General features: G+C 35.3%; 1 protein-coding gene across 5 annotated transcripts in view; it reads right to left on the bottom strand.

The window, feature by feature from the left end:
- Ythdf3 (YTH N6-methyladenosine RNA binding protein 3) overlaps positions 1-15,596 on the bottom strand; it is a 33,718-nt gene extending 18,122 nt beyond the window's left edge. The window contains exons 1-4 of one of the 5 annotated variants that reach the window (XM_015485836.2): positions 14,886-15,596; positions 14,382-14,406; positions 11,033-11,178; positions 8,614-8,699 (exon numbers count right to left, since the gene is read on the bottom strand). In XM_015485836.2, coding sequence (XP_015341322.1) covers positions 8,614-8,699; positions 11,033-11,090 — 144 coding nt within the window. In that variant the 5' untranslated portion in view covers positions 11,091-11,178; positions 14,382-14,406; positions 14,886-15,596. Of the gene's footprint in view, positions 1-7,248; positions 7,399-8,613; positions 8,700-11,032; positions 11,179-12,983; positions 13,052-14,381; positions 14,407-14,885 lie in introns of those variants that run through there. The other 4 variants (XM_048783009.1, XM_015485837.2, XM_048783007.1 and 1 more) reach the window with 4 other exon arrangements.
- Positions 15,597-19,348: the final 3,752 nt, after the last annotated feature.

Raw genomic sequence — 19,348 nt, forward strand, 5'->3', positions numbered from 1 at the left:
TCTGCTTTAAGTTTTATTATTTTAAAGCCTTGGACAGATCTTTAGAATTTGTGTAATTATGAAAGGTTTGAAAAAATTAGCTAATATTCAGTCAGAGCAATTGATGTTTCCTCACAAGGGTCAATACCATTAAGTCTGATGATTCACTTAATTTATATAAACACTATAAATTCCCTGGGATAAAGTTCTTAAATTCATCCTCCTTTTTCTCTTTTATATTCTTGGGCTATTATGTGGCTTCTTTTCCACTAAAGCAAATATATTAAAAGGGCTCGGGTACGGGGGTATAGCTCATTGGTACAACACTTGACTAATGTATGCACAAAGCTGTAATATAACTAATTACTACTATCAATAGTAATCCATGAGAATAATATCATAGCTACTACTTGGAACTACTAAGTTATTTTTTTAAAGGCTTATGCTATGATTTAGATATGAAGTGTAGCTCAAAATTTCGTATATGAGATAATATTAGAACATTCAGAATTGAAATGATTGGTCTATGAAGGCCTTAACCTAATCAGTGTGTTAATCTCCTAATAGGAATTAACTGGGTGATAACTGTAGGCTAGGTAAGGCAAGAAGAGATAAGTCACTGGGAGCATGCCTTTGAGGTATAAATTTATCTCTGGTGAGGACTGCTCTCTGCTTTCTAATTGTCACGTTCTGAGCTGATTTTCTCCATCATGCCCTTCTGACTCTCTGCCTCACCTCCGGCCCAGAGCAAGTGAGTACTTCTGAAACCATAAGCACCAAGTAAACTTTTCCTACTCTACACTGTTTGTCACATCTTTTGGTCATAACAGTGAAAAAGCTGACTAAAACAGCTTATCATTAAAAACTGAGATATTTTATTATTACTACTTCTGGTTTTTTGTTTGTTAGCTTGTTTGGTTCTTGGGATTGAATCCAGGGCCACCCTCTCACTGAGTTACATTCCCAGTCGCTATTATATTACTAATAAGTTACTATGACACACCTCACAACTGTTCTAACTATCCATTGTCTATGAGAATGCTAATATGCTATCTTTTGAAATGATTCTCTGTTATAACTGAATTTTAACTTTAGATCTAAACATATTCTATTTAAATTAATAATTCTGATAAGGACCGGGGATGTAGCTCAGTGGTAGAGCACTTGTCTAGAAAGTGCAAGTTCCCGAGTTCCATCCCCAGCAACAAAAAAGGGAAAAAGAAAAGTATAATTCTGAAAGATTTACTGGGTATTGCCAGTAAAACTTGGACCTAAACCCAAATGTGTCCCTTATTACTGTTTAAAGAAAAACAAAAATTACAATGCAATTTTCCAAATATACCACATATTAAATATATTTTACCATATTCAAAACTATAATAACTCATGTTACAATTTACTATTCTAGTTGAATAATTTTTAGCTTTACTGAGTGGGTAATTATTACCTATAACTGAAAATATACCAAAGAACACGAAAAATATTAGTATGAGATAGATTAAGAGCATTTTTGGAACCACCACCACATAATTACACAAATTCTAAAGCTCTGTCCATATCAGTGAAGAAATCCTAACTGCCACATTTAACACACCTACAAAGTGAAGCCTGAGGGAAGCTCTAATACATCAACAATGGTTTTTAAAAAATAAAATATTGAAGAATTTAAAGAGTAAGATTCAGAAACCATGATAACAATGCACACACACTTACACATAGATGTATTTGTAATCTGATTACTAAAATGTCTGCTAAAAATAAAGGTACTAATACTGATTAGGAAATCATTGTGATAAAAAAAAAAAAAAAAAAAGTTTTAACCAAGGGTTCCAAGTGTTGCACTACACCTAGAGTCCTCAAATGTACTGCATAAATAATGGTCACTTTTCTCCTGTTAATCCATTTGTTCTTCAATTCTTTCAGGAGTTTTTGCTGAATGAGATTTTTTTTCCTCTAGATCTCTGACAGTAATTCAAGCAATCTTAAGGCTCTGGTTTTGGTTCTAAGAACAACTAAGAACACAGTCACAGTGGCTGGGGATGTAGCTCAGTAGTAACAGCACCTGCCTAGCATGCATAAGACCCAGGGTTCAATCCCAGCACCCCAAAATTTTAAAAAAGAGAGAAAATTTCAGTAGAGCTTCAATCATAACATTATAAATTAATGTTTTGATAAATTTAAGGCACATTTTAAATTGCCAGCTAAGTGGAATTTTGGGTTAATTTCAACTATCTCAGTAGTAAAGAGGAACAAAATCTGTACTCCCTGATGATGTAAAACAATTCATAACTTAGTTCCATTTTTTAATCTCAAAGTTAATTGTAATGATATATGTAATCAATTTAGGGATTTATATGCAGTCTGCTTAAACTAGTCTATTCATGATATGGAAATTTTTCAGTAATATCAAAATCTTATTTTTTTTCTTCTTTAAAGAAATACTACCTTTAAACATAGTGATGTGAAATGCTTTGTATGACCCCTATATGCAAAGAACTAATTAGAAGGGGAAAACAAAAGTAATATGTTAATATGAAAATGATAATAATAAGCAGGAGATGGTGATACATGCTTAAATTCTTAGCACTGAGGAGGCTGAGGAGGCTGAGGAGGCTGAGGAGGCTAAGGAAGTAATCTCCCTTGAGTCTAAAAGTTGGAAGCCAGCCTTGGCAACAGAATAAGACCCCTATATCAAAATTAAAAAAAAAAAATAAAAATAAAAAGGCACAATAATCACTGGGTATGAATAAACATACTAGGAGAACAGATCCATAAACTCCTCTATCTAAAAACTCCTCTACCTATAAAAACGAAGTACAATCTAGAAAAGCTATCTGATTAGCAGGCTCTAGAGAGGCCTGTGAAGTATCTGGGTTTTATTCCCAGTCCAGATACTTAGCACCTATATGAAAGGAGCCAAGTTACTTAGGCTCTGAACTGTTTTCTCATCTCATTAAAGAAAATACAGAGATTCTGCAATCTGATTTTAAATCAATATGCTGAAGAGATGTCTGCACTCCAATGTTTACTGCAATACTACTCATAAAGCCAAGACAATCAATGTAAGTGTTCATCAGTGGTTGAATGGATAAAGAAAATGTGGTATATACACACAATACTCAGAATTTTTTAAAAAAAAAAAATTTGCAAAAATACAAATGGATTTGAGAACCGTAAGAGCTAAATGAAATAAGTCAGGCATAGGAAGACAAATAGCACATATTCTTACTTATATGTGCAATTTAAAACAACTAAATTATAGAAGCAGAGAGTAGAATGGTAGAGATGAGGACACTGGGGGAGATGGTGTAAAAGGTTATAAAACTCAGGAAAAATATATTGGTTTTTTAAAGTTCTATTATGCAGTGTGGTAAATATAACTAATATACTATGGTACATTTCACCTCAATTTTATCTTAATTAAAAATGAGTCTTTCAATTATAACTTAATATCCTTTTTTACTTCATAATTATCCAAACATCCTAGAAACACTGTGTATCTTAAAAGTTCAATAAAAAACGGTTAAGGTATTATTAACCAGAAATAGCTCCTATGCACAGAGAAAACTGAAAAATATTTGGCATTAAAAAACTAAGCAGAGCTGGGTAATCCAGATACTAGGGAAGCTGAGAAGAGAGGAACAGAAATCTGTAGCCTCCCTAACACACACACACATTGTTTCAAAAAAAAAAAAAAAAACCCAACTCCTGACTTCTAAAGAAACAATAAAAAGTTAAGTAACATTCAGCACATTTTTAATGCTTGTATGCATTTTCTTCTGCTACTGCACTTTTCAAAAGTGTAATTATTGCATATCTAATCATAAGAATGTCATAAGAAAAAAATGTGTTATATAATAAAATCTGAATATTTCATCAGCCATAATTCTTCTTTCTCTAACTCTATCAGATAACCTAATCTATTCCTTCATTTAATAAATACTTAATGAATACCTACTTTGTGCCAGATATCATGCCCATCACAGGGAATAAAAACATGAAGAATACAGTCTCCAACCCAGAGCACTTCAGAGGTATAGTGGGGAAGACATTTACCTTACAATGTGATAGGACTATAACTGAAGCATAAAGGAAGCAAAAGAAACTACTATAATACAAATAGGAGAAAGCAAGAAACTGGAAAATCAGAAAAGATTACACGAAGGAAATTTTATACAAAAATTAAGATGATAAAAAGAAATATTCAGAAAATATTTATATATTTCAGAAATAATGATAAGAACTATCTCCCCAAGTTAAGACAGAGAAAGTTGACAAAAGCTGTATAGGATTAAAAAAAAAAAGAAAAAACCTGGAGTCATTTTTAAGGCACTTATATAACAGATGCATCCACTGTTGTAAAAGGTGTAGAAATTTTGATTTTTATTACAGTATTGGAGTGGAATCCAGGACACATGTTAAGCAAGCACTCTACCAAATGTGCTACATCCCTAATCATTTTTTCACTTTAAGACAGGGTCTCACTAAATTGCAATGACTAGTCTCCAACTTCTGATATTCCTGCTTCAGCCTCTTCTGAATGTGATTACAGACATTTTGTGGTAATTTCTTATTGACACTATACCACAATCGGACTTGGATTTTAACCCAGTAAGTCCCTCATTTTCAATTCTGCAAATATTTCAATAAAATTTAAACCAGTGCATTAAAAGAGGTTGGAAAGCAATCTAGAGCTAATCATATAATTTACCTTCACTGTTAATACTAACTATATCACTAATAATATTATCACTAATCATTCACCTATTGCCTTTCTCAAAAGAGTATAACTCTAAAAACATTAATATTTATTTCAAAATTACCCATGGCATACTTTTTGCCAAATTCAAGCTTTTATAGATATCCCCCATGTGGACATAATGGATTAAGAAAAACTACCAATAAAGAAATCATTCTGCAACGCAGATAAGAAAAATCTTAACAAAGATCAGTGATGGCAAAACAGAAAATAAAATTCAAATACTATATTTTAAAAATTCTTGACACTTCTCTGATAAACACAGTTTGAATTATTTCCCCAAACTTCAGTCTTCTAATTTATTTGACAAGTTTGTATGCACAAATTATATGGTATCTTTAACAATGAGCACTGAAATATAAATTTTCAAATCAACTTAATCATCATTTTTTCTGAAGAACTGTAGAGAATTAATTTTAAGATCTAAAAGATATTTACTTTTTAATTTATAAAATAATCAAATATTCCCTAAGAAATTAAATACTACTAAACACTATGGTGGCTGGAGGTATAGCTGGACACTGGGCTTGCCTAGCATGCTTGAGGCCCCGAGTTCAACCTTCAGCACAACAAAAAACCAAAGAGAACAATAAGACTATAAAATAGAAATACACTGCCACAGGAATACAAAGGCCAACAACTTATTCTAACCCATTCCTAGGTTTGATATGAATTAGATCTAAATATAAACAATTTAAACCATGAGCCCCAAATCTTAAACACCTTTCCACCAAGATTAATTTCATTATTTATAATTTTAAAATTAGATGAAGGGAATTTAATCTTAATACTGCAATGTGTATATGCTAAATTTTTTTCAAACAATTACTTCAGTTAGGTTGGTAAATAAGAATCTTATTAAATACTTCATAACTTTAAAGTACACCAATAATTACTTCAGACATTTTATAAGTAAATCCAGTTTTCAGTATTCTCTGAAAATATTCTTTAAAAGTTGCATTTCTTAATTTATACATTTTAGCTATGTAACAATAAGTTCTTGTGTAACTTACCTTTAATATTTCTGATAATTTTCAATTTTTCTCTTAAGAAATCAGTTTCCAACATTCTATAGTTAGCAATCTTTAAAATGTAAATATGTGCCTTATTAGAAATAATTATTTATAGTACCATGGAAAGACAACTGCTGAAAACCTGTTCAGTACTAGCAAGGAGAGGCAACACACAGCCTCAGTGGAATCAAACTTTAAAATTTCCCTTCAAATAGGACATAAACATGTTGATTCCAGTATTGTAAGTTGAAACAATAAACATAAAAATTTTAATCTTTCCATTTATATATTGCAATAAAACAAATATTTTATAAATATTTTTGACCCAACATGAGAAGCAAAAATGCAGATGAAGAATTCATTTAACTTTACTAACACAAGTGTTTAAAAAAAATAAAATAAAATAAAAAATAACAAGTTAGGTGGGAAGAATCATTGTAGCTCAGTGGTAGGGCTTCTGCTTGGCATGTACAAGGCCCTAGTTTCAATCCCCAGCTCAAATTTTTTAAAATAATGACTTTCTAACACTTTTTTCCAAATATCTTTTACAAATTTTGTAAAATAGATAAAGTGCCCCAAAGTAAAGATCCAGTTGCCAGGCAGGTAGGATCCAGGAAACCTCGCCTGGCATCCCTTAGGCACCCTGAAGTGCCTCTGCAGAACACCAAAACACCCTGTGACAAAAACTTCCTGCAACAAAAACTGTTCTAAGTCATTGTGACAAATAATGAATAATTTTAAAGTATATAATCAATTAAAATAATATGATTTTTTTCAGGTAATAATTCCCAAACTTATACAGTTCACTAAATTTCCTTAAAAACAGAATTTGAGCCAGGCAAGGCAGTGCATACCTATAATTCCCGCTACTCGAAAAGCTGAGAAAGAAGCATTGCAAAGTTGAAGCGAGCCTTGGCAAATTTAGCAACACCTGTCTCAAAGTAAAATTTTTAAAAAAGGACTGAGAATGTAGCTCAGTGGTAGAGCACTTGCCTATCATGAGAGGCCTTGAGCTTAATACCCAGCACCAAAAAAAAAAAAAAGAGGAAAGGGAGGGAAAAAAAAGTATGAACAAGTAAAAGGAGTTTCATACTATATAAACTATGAAATCAAATAGCAAAAAAAAAAAAAAGTTGAATTGTTTAGTGTGGTGAGCCGCTTCTGCCGTTTATGCAAATTATGGTCACCATTACATGATGGCGCTGGCTCCGATGTGGTCTGTGACAAACAACTCCTTGTTTGGGAGAGTTGGCGCATGACTTTTCATCACTCTATGAGAAAGCTCCACGTGGCTGCTTTGCATTGGGGCTTGAGATGCTTTATTAAGGCTGGGAGGGGCATCCGAAGAAGAAGAAGAACTATCAGGGGCCTGAATAAAAGCTGCTGAAAGAAGATTCTTGGGTTGCGTCTTCCTTGCGGGCAAGGGGGCGCTACAGTTTAGCCCAATAAATTTCCTAAGTTTATCTGATAGACACCTTTTTAGAACATGTACTATACCTTGTGTAACATTAGAATTCCTCAAAAAGGTTGGAAGTGCCATGATGGATGTTAACTGAGAGTAACATGTGAGTCAAACTACAACAAAAATGTATTTAAAACTTATAATACATCTCACAACCATGATCTTCTCCAACTTTGCAGCGATATGTTCCTTCATAATCCCTTAGGTAGAAAAGTTGGTATTGAGATCATAGTTAGATCACATAAATCTGAAATCAATTTTTTACTCCCAGTTTTTATTCTTTCACCTTTACTGATTCGCTCCAAGCAGAAATGATCAAGAGGTAAATCAGGCTGAACAAGCCACATCCGCCCCAGTTCTAAAAGTAATTCTACATTCTAAAAATGTAGAATTTGTTTTCAAATTTTCTCTACAACTTTATTGTTAAATTCCACAATAATATCTGGTTCCTAATTCTTTCACAGTTTTAAAACTCTAGGTTAACAATTTTGGAGTACATTTTCCATGTATCTTTTTTAAGGAAAATAAAAGTAGATTTACTATGGAGACCTGATGAAATTGATACAGAAAATTTATTTTTAAAATTTGTTTCTAGCAGTGACACATTTTTAATAACAAAAATGGTTTACGGAAATAGTACAAAGGTATTAAATGCCTTTATTTTGTTGTTTTTCAATGTTTAAGTTATTCCTATATACAAACCCATGCAAATCAGTGGTGGGCACATGCGTACCATGTGCAAAGCTCTGGGTTCAATCCCCAGCGCGGGCACGCACACACACACACACCAAAAAAAACTACACACACACACACACAAAAAAAAAAAAAAACCCTACCAGTTACTAATGATCTAATAATCTGACTGAATTTTCATATCCACAATATAGAAGTGTTTACAAAGTCCTCAATCTTATCCCTTAATGTTACCAGGTAATACTATAACTTGCAGTGATTATCAATGAAATTCAAATTGGAATGCATTATAAAAAAGAAAATCCTACATTTAGTCAAAAATATCACACACAACTAAGACTCCCTCCACATAAAAATTTCTAGCAAGTAGGTCTTCTTATTTGCTTTAATTACATAGATATGGCAGTGATATTATAAATTAAAATCATTTCCACACTCAAAAAAACCTAACTTTAATATGTAAAAAGAAAGGTTCAACTTTAAATATTTATTTTATATGTATTCCATTACCTACTTTCAGCTACCTATAATCTCTAAAGGAAAACTCTCCTGTGCAAAAACCTGCAACTATTATTAATTTCATGCAGGCACCCCAGATGAATTCATTCATGCTACAGTTAGTCTTTTTCAGTTAAAATATCTAGCTAAAAATTCAGTTAATACTAAAAATGTTTAACTTCCTAAACTACTTCTGTCAAAAGACTTACCTGATTTGTCTGGCTACTTAAGTATGGCTCAAAATCATCATCATTTACAGCATCTTTTTGATGAATCGAACCGTTTTGTACTGAAACTAAAAAACATACTTGTATTAGAAGTGTTGCAATTATCTTTATGAAACTCACAGCACACCTAAAATTTTAGATATTTTTCAAACCAACTCAGAAGAAGTAATCTTGAGTTCTTTGTTCTTTTCATTTAAGAACCCTCTTAAGGATAAGCTTAAGCACAAATATCTATGTGCCACAAAAATCTTAGAAATCTTGTGATAAATAAGCCCAAGATTATTATGAATACAAACCATACATATTTTTAACACACACACACACACTTCCCCTTACCAAACCTTCATCAATTCTGTGGTGTGGTGTTAAATAAAAATATTGGAAAGGGTTCTCAAATACTATTCTTGAATCTAAAGTAACTATTTCAAGCAGTATTGTAGACAACAGAGATTTCTGAATGTTCCCTTTATTAAAAATCTATTAGTTCAATAAAGGTAAATAAAGAACAATACAACCTTTTTTTTAATCTAATGTTCCAGAAAATGACTTAAATATCTTTAAAGAAAGTGGCTAAAGTTTACTTGAAACAATATCACAATGAATAAACATAATTGAAAACCTAAATAAAAAGAGCCTTCATTCTAAACCAGAAAAATATGAAGACTGACTGGAGGTATATAGCTTAGTGGCAGAACATGCACTTAAGTCCTGGGTTTAATCCCCAGAACCAAAAATAAATAAAAAAAAATGAAGACTTTCACATGGAAGTAGAAATACAACTGAGATACCAAAGATAACCATGATAAATCTTCAAACACTTAAGAAAACAAGGCAGAGAATAACAGATTATTTCTTCAGAAGTCATTTCCATAAGACTCAAGTTATTCTCTGGATGCTGTGTCAGACTGCGTTTGAGCACAGAATGTAAAAGAAAGTCCTAGATTTGAATTCCAAGTCCTCCATTCAGGAGACAAAAGATCTCCAGTAGTAACTTATCCAGTAGTAACTTATCCTCTATAAGTAATTGATGACTACCCTGTTCCAGGAGGTTATTCCTAGTCCCTACACCTCATCTCACTTGAGTGTTAAATGACAGTGTTCAATAATCTTAGATATTATTATATTAAATATTACAAGATCCCAAAAGGACTAGACTTTAGAACCATGAAAACAGAAGTGTTAGTAGGCGAAAACTTGGTGTCATAACAATGTGTAAATATACTACTGAAACATGAAAAAAGTTGAAAGTTTGAGAGCTATCAATTAATTTCTTATAAGGGAAAAAAAAACACAAAACAAAACAAAAAACTCTTATCTGAAGATGTCACAAAGCATTACAAACGAATATGGGGGTGTTGGGATTACAATGTGTGTTCCTTTATAATATCATTAACATTTTCATTATTTCTAATTTTGCCATGAGTTCACATCACCTAAGATAGTATGAGTTAAGAGTGGCCTGAGAAGCACTGACCACTCAGAGACAATGCTACTCTGTAAAGCCTTCTAAGAAGAACTCTTATGATGTTGTTATTACTCCTCAGAAGCCACAAGAAAAACCTGTAGGTCAACTTAATTCTAACTCCACTGAGGTTGTGTAACTATCTGATAAGGACTACATCTGAACTAGCTAGGGTTAAGCTAAATATGCCCCACAAAATTAAATACATAATAGTCACTAATAACAAAAATAAAGAGGAGGGGCTTTAGGCTTTATCTAGTGCCATTTTAAGGGCAGGTTAATCATTTTAGTCCAAAAGATTCTGACATACCTATTCTTTACCACTGGCTTTACTATACATGTTCTTTTACTTCTTGAAAATAAAAAATCCTCACTACTGGAGTATTACATTTGTACATAGTAGCAAATATTTAAAACAGCTAATCATTTTGAAATTACACCTACCTCTGTACCAATTAGATTCTCAGATATCTAGTTCATACTGCTAGCAAAGTAAAGAAAGTACATAAAATTTATCTGAATATATATTATACTGTTTTTCTTCATTTCTTCTATTCTAATTCTTCTAATTCTGAGAACGTAGATTTCACATACACAAAGTAAATACAATCAACTTTTTAAATCATTTGAACATGTATAAAATGTTCTTAAAAATTATACAAAGTGTAAGTCAAGCTAAAGGAAAGATATTTAACTCAGAGTATTTACATACAGTGATAAGCAATTTGCTTTAGACTACAAATAGGAAACTGACCCTTGAAAGTAAACATATCTTTCTTTCAAAACTTCAACTGTCTATTATAAAGACTGTAGTATTTGTACATTACTTAATGACACTCTAATGTCTTGGAGACTGAAAGCCATTAAATAGTAATGAAATCCAAACCACTTCCATAGTCTGTAAAAGTTCTTCAGGGGAAAAAAGAACAGATGACTTACATGATTCTTCGCCTGTTTCCTCTGCTCTATGAAGCAGAGTCAAATCAAGATAGAACATGGGCCTTAGAAGCCAGGTGATTCTTTGCTCTGGTCCTGACTACATCAAGTTAGGAAAGTCAACAGATGTGTGCATCATGTTTTCCCACCTACAAAAACAGCGACAATACCATATACCCTCTATCTCCTTATAGGAATGTTGTGAGGATTAATGATAAAATGAAGCCTAAAATGATTTTAAAATGCTCTGAAATCATTTCTGGGGAAAACAGGGAGGGAATACAACACCATATTGCCAAAATATAAGGCGTTTTCTACTACTTTTCTAAAACATTAAGACTTAGCCAAATTCAACCTATTCTTTTAAATTGAAGTTGTATGAAATGATGTACATGTCTCTCCTTTGGAAGGGGAGGAAGAAAATAAGTTATTTTCCATATACTTGCTTATTTATATATTAAAGGAACAGGAGAAAAGAAACAGCAAGGCCTAAGATGGCATCTGACACTTCCATCCATAGTGCTCCCAAGTAAAGGCAGAGCACATCTTTACTCTAGCAAGCAAAAAATCTACTTAGTAAAATAAAGTCAGTATTAAATTATGGACCAACAGGCAAGTAATTATCCTGAAATTTCAACTATCCTTCGGTATTTCTTTGGCCAAGCGTAATAAAGAGATTTGACATTTCACACAGGGACAATCTGTTAATTAACAAAGAATTCAAAATTCTTATAAACAAATTTAGAATTATTAATATACTTCAAAAGCATTATTGCCTTAACAAAGGGACTGATAATAGAACTGCATTTTACCCTTCAGTACATTAAGTCATTAAGAACATACAGGAAAACACTTAGCAGAAAATCAAAACACTAAAGCCAGTTATTAGGCTAAGAAATATCAACTGTAAATAAATCATAAAAGAAATACAGCATCTCTGAAATTATATTAAGTCAATTAAAAAGGATTATGCTTTCAAACTTTAACTGACACCAACTTCTCAGGAGCATATACTTTTCATAAGCTTTCCATAAGTATGGAATTCAAGATTACTACCCAGATTCTTAGAATATTAATGATATAGTTCAGAGAAAATAGCTATACTTTCAGCTTAACAATAGTAAACAGAATTATTATAAAATAATTTCAGCAGTTTGAAAATCAAGTCAACTAAAGCAGAAGAGTCTCAAGTACACACAGCTACTCCTATCAGTTCAATTGGTGGTGCTGACTTGGTTTTGTAAGAAAAGGAGGGGGAAAAAAAAAAAAAAACATGTATATATGTCTTACTTATGCACTTGTAACATCTACCATTTTAAAGCAATTTAAATGATTACCAGTACTTTTAGGCCAGTAGCTTTTTTACCCTTCCTGTCAAGACTCCAGAATGGAGTCTTCTTTAGGAGGTAAAAAGAAATCCAGCAAATGCAATAGCTACTAAAAGCAATAAACTATTGTAATTATAACAATCCTCATAACAATAGAATTTATGGTTACAGCTATTATTTTTATTTTATAGAGAGAGAACTGTGACAAGAAGGTGTAATATATTCAAGCTCACTTGGCAAGTCAACAGCTACAAATCAGAACTCAGGACTTCAAGAAATACCAGTCCATCACCCTACCCTTTGGTGAAATTTATGAACTGATCAAAAAGATGAAAAGAAAATCTTCTGGAATAAGGAACTACCCAAATAAACAGTCTGTATGTGCGTCTAATTACACAATTAGAAGTAATACTGATGGATTAAGTTTTTTAAACATCCAAAAAATATTTATCCAGTATATAAAGTCATTTATAGATCATTTTTATCAAGATGTCACCAGGCGATGCCTATGTAAAATAATCTTGTCATAAATAATCGTAAAGTAACATAGTACTATCTTACAATGCTCTAAGATCTATTTTGTTTTAGCAAACAAGTGAAGTACTTCATAGAACTTGTGTACTTACCTTAAAGCAGGTAACACAAAACACTTAGCATTTCAAATAGCCTTGCAAAGTGCCACCTCCCCACAGATCTAGGATAAAATAATTTACTCTAGGCAATAATGACCACAGATTTCACATCTCCAAGTCTATATACCTCCTAATGGGCAGACTAGCAAAGAAAAGAAATTAATGGATCATTCCTTTTAAAATTTTTACATATTTGTAAAAAATCATTTAAAATGAACACTACCTAAATCTGAGGTTTATTCTTATAACACTGAAAATAATTCTAAAAAAATTTCAAAAATTAAAATTTCTAAATATTAAAAAAAAATCTTTAATTAAAATAAAATAATAAATTTGTTACCTAAAAGTGCCATACAACTAGTATGGAAAAATTCTTACATAAACTACAACATAAGGGAAATTAACTAATTTGTGTATACAGAACTCATTCTTTTTCAAATTAATCAGAGTTACCATAGCAAATAAAAACCCCAAGAATTGAAAGAGCAACAATAAAAACATTGAACTTACATCTAAAAAGGCTATTATAGATCTTGTTTCCTAAGTAATACTTTGTTACTAAAATAAAAAAACAGGAAGTATAATTCTATTTAGTGTAATTTTAAGTCCTGTTACAAAATGTTATAAATATATAATCCACTGTAATGTTATTTAATTGGCACTATACCAAGAAAGCTGTTATTGTTCTATACTTACTAAAGTCACATGATTAATGTCATAATGTTTCAGTCAGCTGACTACATTGTTCCATATTAATACAAAATAAACTTACTTTACTTTCAATGGTACTATTAACTAAAGAGTAAATCTCATAATCCTAGCAGAAACCTCACAAATTATTTCCTTCTCAGTCCTTTGTAAAATAAGATTGAATCACACCTTGCAATCCCAACTATACAGCAAGATTACATGCCTGTTCAGTTATGAGTTCTCTCCGGCTGTTGTCTCATTGCAATTGACTTCAAACAGAATCAGAGTGATTAACAGTACGATTTTCATTAATGTGACATAGAATACTATGTGAATTGCATATTTAACATAATCCAGATTTACCAAACAAAATGTCCACTCTGAAAATATACTTAACTTTATGCATGGGTGGAATTTTTGTAGCAAAAGTTACATTAACACAAATAAAGTGGGTAACTAAAGAAATACCAGTACGTTCAAAATAATATCTGCTTTAACTGAAATACAACTAAGAAAGCTGTTTCTTGTAGTATTCCGGTTTCTGTAAAAGTGGCTGCAAAGAACTACCAAAGTTTGGGATGCCTTAGCTGTGATGAATGCTTCTCTAATCCTATACTGAAAACAAAAACAACCCCCTGCACAGTTTAAAAGTAACATCAAGATAGCATTAATGAGAAAAAAAAATAAAATATCCAAACTCACCTTTATTGCCTTGCCCTTTAGGTCTCTGTGTAACAAGATGAAAGGTGTGGTAAAGAGAAGAAAAAGGAAGAAAGAAAAGTGTGTTAATCAAAAACATTATCAAAGATACGTTATTTTAAACATGCCGCATAGGAGCAAACCCACCATATCCTCCACAGCCACCAATTTCCCTACCACCCCCAGCCTTAAACCTCCCACCCGCCACACGGAATCCGTCTCCCAGAGCTCGCCTCTCTCAGCCCCACGTCTGCCGCCCTCGGGTTGCATCCTCAGGCCCCTGCGAGCGGTCCTCCCCCACCTCCCGCGGCAGCGCGCCCGCCCGTCAGCCCGGGCCGCTGGCTCCGGGGCCAGGTCGCACGCCCCGGCCCGAGAGGCAGGACCGCAGCAACTTGCGCCCCGGGCACCGTTATGGGGCCAGCGGCGACGGGGAGGAGCCGGGGCCCCACGCGAGGGTGGAGCTCTGGGGCTCAGGCCTTCGCCGAGGCTGGGGCCTCTGCTCCTCACCTGATCCACGCTAGTGGCTGACATTCTTCACCGCAACCCGAGAGGAGCCGCCGCCGCTACCGCCGCCGCCGCCGCCGCCTGGGCCTCTCCCAGTGCACTCACAGCAGTTAGTTGTCGCCCTCGGCGAATGATTGTTTCAGCCGCCGCAGCTGCAGCCGCTCGCTGAGAAACCACGAAGAGGGCCTCGCGCTCGGCAGTCAGCGGAAGGGGCCAGTCTTTTACGCTTGCACGCTCCTCTTCCCCTCTCGCTCTCCGCTTCTCGGGTCCACAATGGCGGACAGACTCCCTAGTCTCACTTCCGCTCCGAGCCTCCCTGACCTTCCGCTCTCCACTCTGACGTCCGCGCTCACCTCGCTCTTCCTCCCCCACCCTCCCGCTACAGACCTTGGCTCCGCCTCCGCATCGCCACGTCACTGGAGCCGGGACCCGCGGGCTGGTGGCTGACGCATGCGCTTCGGGGGGCGCGCCAGAGTGGCCCTATTGCGAACCTGCCAGGGTTGGGCTGGTGGCTTCCTTTCTCTGAGGCTGCAGAGGGAGGGTGGCCAGAGCCAGATCCCATCTCACTCTGAGCAGGAAGAAGGCTGGCGTCGGAGGCCTCCGCTGGAGGGGAAAGTGGAGCTCGGCCGAAGACGGGGGGACTGGCGGCGCCTTCCTGGTGGCTGAGGTCCGGAGCAGCGGAGTGGCGGCGCCCAGCTTCGGTGGCCGGGTCTTGATGGAGCTCCAGAGGCCCTTCTACGCCGCGTGGGCGACTGGGTGACTCAGCCGCCCTCGCGACGGAATTGCTGGGCTGTCCCCACAAGTCAGCACGTGCAGCGAAAGTGACTGGGTGAGGGATCCGCAAATAACAGAAGGGACCGGCGGAGTTCTCCATCTCCAAACCCCTGAAACACCATAGGAATAACAGTGCAACAGTAATCTCCCCTACCCGAGCTAAGTTTCCAATCGAAATTGGTAAAGTTACTTTTGTACACGTTGGCAAAACCAAAGAAAGCTCATTTGCAACATTTTGACAATTTTATTGGACTATCTTTGCAATTAAAAACAAAGGTCCCTAGCCTGATTAGCGTAGAGTGGACTCCATGTAAGGAAGTACTTTATAAATAGCCAAATCCTTTGTATTCTTCAAAGTCATTCAATTTAAGGGCTAATTTTAAAAGTATAAAATTGCTGAATCTAAGAATTAATCTTGTGGTTTACTGTGAACACTATTTTAGAAGCACTGAATAACAGAACTGAAATTTGAGAGGTCGCTTTTCCTCACTCATTAAGAAGCATATGTTAAGGTCTGTCTGCTGCCCTTACTCCTCCACAGGTCCTATGCCACAGGTCCTATGTCACAGGTCCTATGTTGAGCATCCTTGATTTCCCAAGACTCACCTCACCCTCTGTTGAATTCAGGACTCTTCAATTTATATTCCACTTGCATACAAACCTTTTTAGTTTTAAAGAATTTTCTGATATGTGCTTTGAGGGGGCGAGTTGAAAACTAATAAACGAGGACACATGAAAACTTGCAGGCTCTGATTCTTAATTTTCATAGAAGCATGTCTCTGGAATCCAATTGGAGTTTAAATTCTGCCTGGCAAAATTAGTTTATAATCTTGGGAAAATCACTAAACCTAAACTTTAGCTTCCTCTTGAATAAAATAAGGTCTTATATGTACAATTCCTAGCACAAAGTAAACTTTCTACAAATTATGGCTATGTACAGCTAGTTCCTGCTTCCTTGCTAAGTGATTCCCAGAATGATAGTAATAGCTTACATTTATTGAATGTTCATTATTAAGTCAGGCACTATAATAATCATTTAAGTCCTCACAGCATCTTGTGTGTTAATTGGTATTATAAAAACTGTCACACAGTGAGGTTAAGAAAGAAACCCCCCCAAAACCACAACTACTTAGTCATTGTGAGAGCCATGATTTGAACAGTAAATTGAGCTCCAGAAATTGTATCTAGCTACTGTATAATACTGCCTAATTATATAATGTTCTAAGGAGCTTCTGTTCTCTTTCACTCTTGCCCCTCAAAAAACTCTTTCCTTGGGACCTTTCTTCCAAACAATGAGTTTTGAACTTGTTGAACAGAGTGCTAACTAACCTAAAATATAAATCTGTTTAACTTAATACTCAAACCCAGGGGCCTACTGCATGTTAGGCAATCCTCCTATGACAGCAATTTTCCCAGCCTCCTAACTTTTCAAAGTACAAAATTCGTAGATAGAAACTAACTAAAGCCATGTCCCATGCCTCCAAGAGTCTGTAGAAGATGTTTTGAGAAATGCTGCTTTAAAGTCTAGATTGTGGAAAAAAATGTGCTCTCCTACAGAGCCATAGGGATAGCAAACTTGTGGTCAATATACCATAGTGTAAAGCTTGGGAAAAAAGAGGGAAGACTGGATTTAAGTCCCCCTTTGCCACTAAGTTTTGCTGCCCTTATCCAGTGACATTCCTTTCTGTACAACTATAATTTTTGGATGACTACTTTTGTCAGTTCAAATTGGATTAAGCCTCAAGTGGCATTAAGTCCAAAATAACAGGAAATTAAGATAGAAGTGAAACAGTACACACCGGTAATTCTAGCAACTAGGGAGGCTGAGGCAGGAAGATCGGGAAGTTTGAGGCTAGCCTGGGCAATTTAGCAAGACTTTGTCTTAAAAAAAAAAAGGACTAGGGATATAGCTCAGTGGTAAAGTGTCCCTGGATTCAATCCCAGTGCCACAGAAAGAAAAATGAAAGTTTGTTTTTCTCATCCAAAAGCAGCTTGGAGGCTTTGAAATGCTTTTGAATGCAAGTACTAGGCTGCTATAGTGTCAGGTATCTGGGTTGCTTCTTTTACCAAACCAAGCCTGTTTTGCCAACATACTTGCAATATGCCAATCACCAAAGCAAATTTTGCAAACAAAAAAGAATTTATTTAGAAGGCAGTAAAGTATGTGGAAATGGGAGAGCAAATCTCAAATCCACCTCCCTGAGAATAGGGTTTGGCAGCATTTATGTGATAAAGAAGCAGGGGTGTCTAAGACATAGGAAAAGGTGATTGGAGGTAAGGAAAAATGAAGTAATCTGTGGTTTGTGCATAATTGCTCAAACCTCATGGCTCTTTGTAGGAGGCAATATTACATGCTTGGAGGGTGGCGTTTGGCCCCCTGACATCACCCATCAGATGCTTGTGCAGGCCCAAGTGAAGGCTTGGTGAATTCAAATGCTTTGAGCTCCTTCCACATTCCTGAAAAACAATTTAGTTAACTGTTACTATCTGTATATAGCTGCCCGGCTTGGTGGTACAGGTGTATAATCCCAGCAACTCAAGAGGCTATAGGTAGAAGGATTGTGAGTTCAAGATCAGCCTGAGCAATTTAAAAAGGTCCCTGTGTCAAAGAAAAAAAAAAGTTGTTTCCTCCATTTATAGCAAGGCTAATGAGAGTGTATTGCTAACTGTGACCTTTAAAATCAGGATAAAAACAACTAAAATCAAGTGAAGCTAGAGGGTTTATCCAGATTTTCCCTTGGTTTACTTCTAGCCTGTTGTTATGCCATCCCGGTAACCATAATTCCATCAATGGTCCAAGTGGAAGCAGCTCCACTTACAGCCATGTAACATTCCCATCAGCAGGAATCAAGGTAAAATAAATAAATAAATAAATAAAAAGAGCACACCTTTATTGTTTTCTTTTTAAAATTTTATTTATGTGTTTGTTTGTTTATTGTCATACTGAGGGTTGAACCCTGGAACACTTTACCACTGGGCTATATCCCTGAGCCCTTTTTATTTTTATTTTGAGACAGGTTCTGAGTTGCTGAGGCTAGACTCAAACTTGCAAGTCTTCTGCCTCAGCCTTCCAAGTAGCTGGGATTATAGGCATCTACCACTAATACCAGCAGCACATGTTTTTCTTTTAACGACATTTTGTAGTTTTTGTATTTCTCACTTCTGCCTCCCTCTTATTACTAAAACATACTTTTCTGAAAACACTTACCTGTCAGGAAGCTGAAAAACATGTACTGAGTGACTGGGTACTCAGCCAAAAATCAAGTTTACCATTTACCTTAGTAAGAAAACAGGGAGAATAGATGTTGAAAGATAACTATTTATTACTGAACTATGTGCATAGTAATTTCCCAGATTCACTTTGTTACCTAACAGTGTTTAAAGTTTCCCTTATATTTTGTCAGTATTTAAGCCAAAATGTTTAAGGGTTTTTATTATCTTTAAATAACATAGTAAGTGAACCAAGAATGGAAAACTTAATTTGAGGATTGAATTTTCTTTTCTTTTCTTTTTTTTTTTTTTTGTTACTGGGGATTGGACTCAGGGGCACTCGACCACTAAGCCATATTCCCAGCCCCAGCCCCTTTTTCGTATTTTATTTAGAGAGGGTTCTCACGGAGTTGCTTATTAGCATTTTGCTTTTGCTAAGACTGGCATTGAACTCAGGATCCTCCTGCCTCTTCCTCCCAAAC

The sequence above is a fragment of the Marmota marmota genome, unplaced genomic scaffold, assembly GCF_001458135.2.
Source record: "Marmota marmota marmota unplaced genomic scaffold, marMar, whole genome shotgun sequence".
NCBI lineage: Eukaryota > Metazoa > Chordata > Mammalia > Rodentia > Sciuridae > Marmota > Marmota marmota.